The sequence below is a fragment of the Mauremys reevesii genome, linkage group 20, assembly GCF_016161935.1.
Source record: "Mauremys reevesii isolate NIE-2019 linkage group 20, ASM1616193v1, whole genome shotgun sequence".
Taxonomy (NCBI): Eukaryota; Metazoa; Chordata; order Testudines; family Geoemydidae; genus Mauremys; species Mauremys reevesii.
In genome coordinates, this window is record NC_052642.1 from 4,183,357 (window position 1) to 4,193,015 (window position 9,659).

The window sequence follows — 9,659 nt, forward strand, 5'->3', positions numbered from 1 at the left end:
GAGGAGTGATGCTGCCTGCAGTTGCCAGCCTGGTGGGGATGTGCCCATGCAGAGCCAGCAGGCCAGCCCCTGGGTCCCCCCTTCCTGTGGGCCTGGTGGCCAGGGGCTGTATGGCCAGAGGAAGACAAACAATCAGAACCCCCCCACTCCCCCCCCGTGCAGTGTGCGGAGGGTGCTGGTTGGGTGCTCAGTTCTGAAGGCAGCGCTGCTGCCAGCAGCAGTGTGGAGGTGAGGGTGTCATGGTGCAGTGTATTCCCAGCCTGGTGCTGACTTCGGAGCTGGGCAGCTGGAGAGCAAAACTAAATCTAGTTCTGCCGCCAAAGTGCCACAGGCTGGAAATCGGCCCACTGAAACCCAGCCAACCCCACGGTCCCATCTGCACGAGATGGGCCTGATCTGGTCTCTTCCCAGGGCACGCCGGCCGGTGTCACCGGCTGGGTTGGAGAGAGACTCAGCGCAGGACTTCTGCAAACACAGGGGCAGGGAATCGTGTGTCATCCTGTGTGGTTTGCAAGTGACTAAATTTGAACTTAAAACCGCAGCCTGCCCCTCCCCCATGAGCATGTGCAGGGCGGGCTCCTTATCTGTAAATCAGCAAGAGACTTTCCAGCCCCTGTTCTGTCCCCTCTGGCCACCAGTACATGCGTGGGGGGGAACATTGATTCCATTCCTTCATTAGCCTTTATTAATAACTCTTCCTCTCCATCCCCTTCCCCACCTCCACGCACACTCCAACGCAGCCATGGAAATCCCTGCCGAGGGCTATAAAATACAGAGGCAGGCGAGGGGGGAGCCAGACCATTCTCAGCCACCCCACTGTGGAGCAACCTGCCTCTGCCGGAGCCGGAGCCAAGAGAACCTGCCTGGAAATGAAGGTCACCTCCTTCGCCCTGGCAACGCTGCTCCTTGCCGCTCTCTGGACTGAAGCCCACTGCGATTCCTGTAAGTACCGGGTCTGCCCCTCTCCTTACCCTACAGAGCCCTGCCTTGCCAGGCTCCTCCAGCCCAGGCATTTCCAGCACCCAGGGTTAGGGCCCTGCAGCTTTGGAAGGGAAGTGGGTGAAGCAGAGGAAGGAGGGGGTGTGGGTGGGCCCTGCACTGGGACTCAGGAGATCTGGGTACAAGTCCAGTCTCCGTCACTGAGGCTGATTTCCAAAGCTGCCTGAGGGGTTTGGCTGCCCAGGTCCCACCAAAATGCACCAAAATCCCCTAAGAAGCTTTGAAAATCTGAGCCGGACTCGTCCTGAGCCTCAGGTTCCGTCTGTAAAATGGGGATAAGGCTTTGTGATCTGGAGGCTGAGAGCTGCCAGCTCCAGAGGTCAGATATCGATAGCCCTTTGTCCCAGGCTCTGAAAGGCGTTCACCAGCATCACTGAATTAACCCTCGCCAGCCCCCGGCGGGAGTGCCAGTACCCTTATCCCAATGCTGCTGGCAGGGAAACTGAGGCACAGAGCGGCAAAGTGACAACCCAACTCACTCAGTGGCACGATGGAGACTAGTCCATTTCTTGTGTCAGTGGAGGGCAGACTCCCTTCCCTGCACAACAACAATTAACCCGACTGTGGAGGGGACGGGGGAGCATCCAAGAATTCCCTCCTGCCCCCAGAAAGGGGGGTTGGCTGCTAATGAGCACAGAACTAGTCAGTGTAAGAAATTCTCTCCAGTCGGCTCTTCCTTGTTACTGAGGGAAGGAGAACTAATCCCCTTTCTCTTCTCTTTCCCAGTCATCAGCCAGAGCAACACATGCTGCATGAAAGATAATTTTGTGCTTAGAAGAATTTCTCCAAAATACATCAAAAGTTGCAGACCCACAGGTCCTAACTGCTCCCGCCAGGCCGTGATGTGAGTATCCCGGGAGGGTCAATGTGCCTGGTTCATCTTGTGCCCATAGCGCTGCCAAATACAGTCAAACAAAAAGCCACCAATGCTTTTTTACCTTTTATACGCCAACCCAGTAATTTGCTCTCCCACTCCCTGGTCTTTACCACCTCTGCTACTTTCAGATTCAGCATCAGCTGTTGTAACAATGTCCGTCCTCTAATGCTGCAATTTCAGTACTAAAGATTCTGCGGCACTTTTACAAACACGGAGTCACGTGTTGTATATGACCAAACGTCTCCCTACAGGAACAAAGTGCATTGTGGGAGGGGATATCTTTGCGTTTGTATGGTGTCCCTGAACTGCCTGTGCTGCAAAGGATGAAAGAAACAAACCAGGGGGTCTCCTGGCCGTTAGCCTGACCCAGTGGGGCTGAGTTACAAAAGGCGAATGGAAAGGGGCAATCACACGGTTGCTAAGGGGCAGGTGTCACTAGGCGGCGATGCTGGCGGATGCTAGGGCCTGGCTAACAGGTTCGGGGGCTGTAGGAGTCAGAGATGCACTAGAAGTGCATGTGCCCCCCAGCTCTGGGCTAGCAGGGAGCCCAGCTCAGCAGAGTCAGGGTGCACAGGCCAAGGTTTGTGGGGGCTCTGGTTACGGTAGCAGGGTGGGGGCTGTAGCTCAGGAGTAGGGGGCATTGGCAGAGCTGGGGGTGGGGGATGGAATTGGGCTGGCAGGGGATAGGCAGCCTAGGACAGCAGCTGGGGGCTCCTATTCCAAGGTGGCAGCGCAGCAGGCCAGGTCATAGTGTATTGACCGGGCTGCATGGGGAGGCCACAGATTGCAATAGCACAAGATGTTGCAGGTCCGGATCGAGGTGTGTGTCAAAGCTGGGGGTGGCAAGTGCTACAGCAGCAGCCCCACAGCACCGTGCCTGGGCCCGGGCAGCTCTGTCAGCCTCCTGCGTTCAAGAGAATCGATTTCACTGCAGAACCCGACCGTTCCAGGGACAAGCACCTTCGTTCCCAGCGCTCCCACGGTCACTGCCCTGCTGCGTGAGCTGTGATCAGTCTGGGTGTCGCTTTGCATTTGCGAAGGGAGCCGGGCTCATCTCTCTCTCTCTCTGTCTCTCTCCACAGAGTGACGCTCACACAGGGGAAGGAAGTCTGTGTTGATCCCAGTAAGATACGGTTGGCCACATGTAAAGGAAAGCAAGAAAAATCACTTAAAGACACCCGGCCTGCACAGCTGAGACAGCAGCAGATGGACACGAACTCAGTGTAACGCCCGACGTTATTTATATGGACTGATGTGTCTCAGTGCACGGTTTTGAGAGGCTATTTTTCTGGCCCTGTTTATTTAAGGAGAACCCTTCCCATTCCCTCCATCCCTTCTGTGTCCTTTGTCCCCCAGTGACTGTGTGATGGGGAAGCGACCCCCTGCCAACACCACTGTCATTCTTTGCAGATACAATAAAGTCCAGTGTTTTCTAGCATGACCCAGTGCTTCTGCTTCTGTGAGCAGGAAATCCCCCCTCCCCCCCGCATTTCCTGGACAAGGATGGGCCATGTGACTATGGTGTCACTATGGAGACCCACAGATGGGCCATGGTGACTTTGGTGTCACTGTGGAGACCCAAGGATGGGCCATGCCACCATGGTGTGTCTACAGAAAGACCCCCCCCCACACTTACATTTGCCTGAAGCTGGAAGCGGATCCCAGTCATAGACCTGATGGGGGGCGAGTTCTCTCTTCCCAGCTGTGAGCCCAGGACCCAGCCTTCCTGCTGTTGCCAGAGGCTGCTCTGGCAGAGGAAGGGAAAGCACATCTCAGATTTGGGAAGCTGCTGTGGGGCAGGGTCGGGAAGGCTGAAATGTCTGGTCCCATCAGTCATTGAACAAGCCCAGCTCCCCTCTGCCAGAGTTCGGTGGCCTGCTGTGAGATGCCATAGGTGGGAGGGGAGGGGAGCAGAAGCTGGGGAGACAGGGGTCGGAGGAGAAGGTTTCAGGGACAGGCTGTGTGGCAGGAGAAGAAAGGTCACACACTCCCGTACAGAACCTGTAACTGAACCCAGGAGTCTGAGTGGCACCATCCCTCTGCCCTCAGCAAATAGCTGTGAAACCCACTGGCAAGGTGGGTGTCTCTGTCCCCCTCTAGCCCCAGGTCGTTATGGAAGATAACAGTCTTCTACTGCTACCAGTCACTCCATTCGCTTAAGTGGTAGATACCCCAGCAGTGGAGCCATGGTGGCACGGCAGTGGCAGGGGCGAGTACCGAAGCTCCCAGGGGGGATTGTACTTGGCTGGCTAGGGCTGCTGGGTTTGACATGCCAGCTCAGGTATGTCTAGACGTGCTGCGATCGCCCCTCCCGATTGCTGCGTAGACAGACCCTGAAACACTCCAGCTCTCACTCTCGGATGCCATTGCTGCCAGCCAAACTCCCCCAGACCCTCCAACTCCCCCTCCCCTGAGCCAGGGCAGCTACAGCATGTAGCTCTCTCCTTTATGATCTCTCAGGCGATTGTTTCTCTGGTCTCCCAGGGCAACTAGCAAAAATCCATGAACCACCATTCGCAGCCCCAGGAACATCCCAGGGTCCACGGAGCTCAGAGCGGCCTCTCCCCACTCCCAGCAATGGGACAAATTGTTGTAGACCGATGGACTTGGGGATTTCTCTGAGTTTGGTCCCTCTGTTCACACCCTGCCCCCTACACACACACAAACACACACTCACCCTTGTTCTTCACACTCAGATCTTCTCTTGTCTCCAGGGCTTCCCTGGGGTCCTTCCATGTTGCCCGGTAAATGTCTTCTTTACTGAGCTAGCAAAGAGAGACCCAACACTCGGTATTTCTCCCCTTGTCTGGCCGGCTGTACTGCGATAACTTTGGAAAGCTGATCAATTTCAAATTTTTAAAATTTGGGGTGTAGAGAGTGTGACGAAGTTGGACTGTTCTTAATGTTTCCCCTAATACTGTGTGGGTGCCTCAGTTTCCCCTATGCATTTCTTAAGTCTCTAGGTGGTGGGATAAAGGCCAGTGTGCATAAATCACCAACCCTCTGTCTCCTAGCAACTAATGGCCAGGCCCTTCCCCACTGCAAGGTGATGCTAAAGGTGTGGGAGAACAAAGAGATCAGGCTGGATCCGGGACCCCTGCCCTCTGTGGCTGCAGCTAGAGCCCGGTCTGTATGTCTGCCCCCCAGTCCCCATGTGGCTTCAGCCGGAGCCGTGTGCCTGCTCCACCCTCCCCATGACTGGAGCAGGGGCTTGAGCCAAAGCTTTGTCCCCCCATCCATGATGGTTGGGTTGGGGCTGTCAGTCCCAACTATGAGGCTCCAGCTCTCATTCCTCCCCACCCTGCAGCCCTCTCTCCCTCCATTATGTTTAGTAAAAGTCAGGGACAGGTCATAGCTCCTGTGAATATTTGTTTATTCCCCATGACCTGTCTCTGACTTTTGCTAAAAATAACCATGACAAACTCTTAATCTTAACCATAATTATTGTGAGATGTATGTACAGATATAAGAGACGGCTAAGGGGAGATATGGCTGAGGTTTATAAAATCATGTGTAGAGAAATGGTGTAGAGAAAGTAGATAAGAAAGTGCTGTTTACTGCTTCTCATAACACAAGAACTAGGGGTCACCCAATGAAATTAATAGGCAGCAGGTTTAAAACAAACAAAAGGAAGTATTTCTTCACACAATGCACAGTCAACCTGTGGAACTCCTTGCCAGAGGATGTTGTGAAAGCCAAGACCATAACGGGGTTCAAAAAAGAACTAGATAAGTTCATGGACGATAGGTCCATCAATGGCTATTAGCCAGGCTGGGCAGGGATGGTGTCCCTAGCCTCTGTTTACCAGAAGCTGGGAATGGGCTACAGGGGATTGATCACTTGATGATCACCTGTTCTGTTCACTCCCTCTGGGGCACCTGGCACTGGCCACTGTCAATAGACAGGATACTGGGCTAGATGGACCTTTGGTCTGACCCAGTAGGGTCATTCTTCTGTTCTTATGAAAATGTGTGAGGAGTTGTGTATATATGCCGGCAATTATGTTCTTGTTGTTAGAGGAAGGTCCCACAAAGGTAGCGTGTCTTGAGACAGGAGATGGGAGACACTTCTCTCCCTGCTGGACTATTGAGTAGTGTGTGTCTTACAGTCGAAGTCTGCTAACATGCTGAGTCGAGTGCTAATGACGGCGCGTGGTAAGTGTACGGAGGGGATGGGATGATGAGACGTCCTACAGTGGCATGTAGCCAATCCGTGACTGCTACCAGCAAGTATCTCCAACCTCCGGTGATGGGACGCTAGGTGGGGAGGGCTCTGAGTTCCTACAGAGAATTCTTTTCCAGGTGTCTGGCTGGTGGCTCTTGCCCACATGCTCAGGGTCTAACTGATCATCATATTTGGGGTCAGGAAAGAGTTTTCCTATGGGTCAGATTGGCAGAGACCTGGGGGGGTTTTCCCCCGCTCCTCTGCAGCATGGGACACAGGTCACTCGCTTGTTTGAACTATAATAAATAGCCAGGCTGAAGCCCTGGGCTTGCACACACTCACCCCTGCTCCGGAAGCCCAGGCCTGCCAGCTTGTGGCACTGGGATGGTGCCCCCCTGACTATGGCACCCTGGGCAGTCGCCCACATCACCCACCCCAAGGCTACCCCTGTTGGGGGCTGTGTGCTGAGCAGGGGCGGCTCCAGGCCCCAGCACGCCAAGCGCGTGCTTGGGGCGGCATGCCGCGGGGGGCGCTCTGCCGGTCACTGGGAGGGTGGCAGGCGGCTCCGATGGACCTCCCGCAGGCGTCCCTGCGGAGGGTCCGCTGGTCCCGCAGCTTCGGTGGAGCATCCTCAGGCACGCCTGTGGGAGGTCCACCGGAGCTGCGGGACCAGCGACTGGCAGAGCGCCCCCCGCTGCGCGCCACCGTGCTTGGGGCGGCAAAATGGCTAGAGCCGCCCCTGGTGCTGAGCCTAATATCTGCTGGGCTAGGCTCAGAGCTTCCTACTGAGAGTCTAGCCTGCCAGCCTGGGATCCCTCATCCCTTTGGGGATGGAGGCTAGACAATGGGATGGGGCTGACAGGGGTTTAAATGCCAGCTCCTAAGCGACCAGAGGAGGTAACGAACAGGAGCAGCAATCAGGGGAGTGAGATCTAGACACACCTAATAAACATATGCTAAACTTAGGCCAATAACCACCCACTCCCCAAACAAACAAATCCTGCAAGAGTAAAACTAATGCAGAAGGTCCAGCAACAGTGAGGGGCGCTATCCAGTGTATTGCACCGAATGCAGCATGTTTGGTTACTTGCCTTGTGGGCAGGTGACATGTGTGTGCATTTGGTGCCAGCAGCTCCTGGCCCTCACAGACCGAGCATGGGCTGTTGACACCAGGGTGGCTGAGCGGGAGGAGCGAAGGGAGACAGACAGGTACATAGATGAGACTTTCCCATCCTCAGCCTGACAGCCTCTGTGCTGTTGAGGAGCATGAAAGTCTCAGGGGAGAACATCACGCTGGAGTGGAGGGAAACACCCCCATAGCTGGGACCCTCCTTCCAGATGATGTCATGGTGTCCTCTGGCCCTGAGGATACTCTTCCACGGGAGGGGACCCTAGTTATTTGGAAAAGATAAGTAATAGCCATGGGGGATCTGATCATTAGAAACGTAGGTTGCTGGGTTTGTGATGACTGGGAGAACTGCATGGTGACTTGCCTGCTGGGTGCGAAGGTAGTGGACTTCTCAAGACATCTAGTGTGATGAAGTGGGGGGTTTCCTTGGGGTTTTCTGTGTTTTCCGGTGGGTTGCATGCACAGGGGGTGGGACTCTGTGTCCCCGGGTGTTATTGGTTTAATGAGATGAGAGGAGAGGGAGTTTGTTGTTACAGAGGACCGGAAAGAGACTTGGGACCCGGGCCGATGGCCTGGAGGACGGAGACCCCTGCGACTGGTGACCTGGTGACCCGGAGACCCGGCTCAGGAGACACTGCCAGTTCTGTCCAGTGGGAGGACAATGGGCTGCAGAGAGAGGACCCCGGTGACCTGACCAGCTGGTTCCAGCCAGAGAAGGGCTGGGAGGAGAGGAGACCCAGGCCTTCCTGTTTACGACCCTGTTTCCCTGGAGAGAAGACAATGGACAGAGGGGGGGCTTGGGGCCGGGGATATCAGAGGCCCAGCTGGGAAGCAGGGGGGCTCTGGGCTGGAAAGGGGGAGCAGGCAGAGCCCCCCTGGGTGCAGGGGGACTGGGATGTGCTGTGCTGAGAAAGGCCAGGCCTGAGGCCCTGAGAGTTTCCTGTGCTGTGTTCAACTCTCAATAAACCCTCCTGTTTTATGCTGGCTGAGAGTCGCTCCGGTCTAGAGAACAGGGTTACATCAACCCCTTCGGGAGTGAGGAGGCCCGGGGGGTCCAGAGCGCAGGGACTCCCTGAGGGGACCCACGGCAGAGACAGACGTGCTGAGTCTCAGAGCGGTGCGCCTCCAGGAGGTGGAGGGGCCTGACCCCGAGAGAGTGTGGACCCCCGAGAAGGGCTGTCGCTCTGAAAGGGGCACCCCCCATGGACCGCACGGGGCCAAGAGTGGGCACGATCTGTGAGTCCGTGACATCTAGATAGACTTGCTGGGGAGGGACTGGTTGTCCTGGTACATGTAGGAACAAGTAACACAGGGAAAGATAGGAGAGAGGTCCTGGAGGTCAAATTTAGGCTGCTAGGTAAGAGATCCCGGACCTCCATGGTAGCATTCTCTGAAATGCTGCCAGTTCCATGCACAGGGCCAGTTAGACAGGCAAACTGCAGGGTCTCTTTGCGTGGCTGAGACCATGGTGTTGGGCGGAGCGGTTTAGGTTTATTAGGAACTGGGGAACCTTTTGGGAAAAGAGGAATCTTTAGAGGAAGGATGGGCTCCACCGAACCCAGAACAGAACCAGATTGCTGGCATGTACAATTAGAAAGGTATAGAGGAGTTATTAAACTCAGGGCTGGGGGAGCACACAGTTCAGACAGGGGCATCCCTCAGGGGAGGATCTATTAATGGGGATTCTCTGTGTCCTAGTAAGGAGGGGAGGATAAAAGCTGATAAAGTACAGCTAGGAGCTGAAGAGAAACAGCCAAACGAGCAAGACTCCCGTTCAGTGGCATCACATGAAGGCAGATAACTAAGTATTGACAAATGCTGTAAGTGCTTGTACACAAATGCTAGAGGTCTAAGTCCTAAGATGGGAGAACATAAGCGCCTGGTATTAAATGAGGATATTTATCTAATAGACCTCTCAGAAGCTGGGTGGAACGATGATAATGGGACACAGTAATACCAGAGTACAAAATATATTGGGATGACAGAGTAGGTCACGCTGGTGAGGAGTGGTGCTATACGTTAAAGAAAGCAGAGAGTCACATACAGTAAAAATCTTAAATGAAACAAATTGTATCATGGAATCTGTATGGATAGAAATGTCATGCGTGAATAATACGAGTATAGCAGTAAGGAAATGCTGCCGACCACCTGGCCAGGATGGTGATGGTGACTGTGACATGCTCAGGGAGAGTAGAGAGGCTACAAAAACAGAAGATCCAATAATAATGGAGGACGTCGATCATCCCCATATGGACTGGGTACACTTCGCCTCAGGACAGGAAGCAGAGATAAAATTTTTAGACACCATAAGTGACTGCTTCTCGGAGCAGCTAGTCCTGGAACCCGCAAGATTTAATGTGGATAAATGTAAAGTAATGCACATTGGAAAAAATAACCCCTACTATACATACAATATGATGGGGGCTAATTTAGCTACAATGAGGCAGAAAAAAGATCTTGGAGTCATCGTGGACAGTTCCCTGAGGATGT

General features: G+C 54.3%; 1 protein-coding gene across 2 annotated transcripts; it reads left to right on the forward strand.

Moving 5' to 3' along the window:
• The first annotated feature begins 371 nt into the window (after nt 1-371).
• On the forward strand, nt 372-3,283 carry LOC120387529 (interleukin-8-like). Of its 2 annotated transcripts, none has more exons than XM_039508441.1 (4): nt 372-514; nt 741-942; nt 1,726-1,843; nt 2,959-3,283. In XM_039508441.1, exons 1-4 carry the CDS (start codon nt 386-388, stop codon nt 3,101-3,103), a joined length of 594 nt encoding a protein of 197 aa, XP_039364375.1. In that variant the 5' UTR covers nt 372-385; the 3' UTR covers nt 3,104-3,283. The 2 variants fall into 2 exon arrangements, with proteins under 2 accessions (XP_039364375.1, XP_039364376.1); XM_039508442.1 differs by having other exon boundaries at nt 388-501.
• Nucleotides 3,284-9,659: the final 6,376 nt, after the last annotated feature.

Coding starts and splice junctions, on each gene's coding strand:
- LOC120387529 (XM_039508441.1), top strand. CDS start 386: ATGGGCCTGATCTGGTCTCTTCCCAGGGCACGCCGGCCGGTGTCACCG. Junction 515..740: donor TCATCCTGTGTGGTTTGCAA/GTGACTAAATTT, acceptor ACTCCAACGCAG/CCATGGAAATCCCTGCCGAG. Junction 1,844..2,958: donor TGCTCCCGCCAGGCCGTGAT/GTGAGTATCCCG, acceptor CTCTCTCCACAG/AGTGACGCTCACACAGGGGA.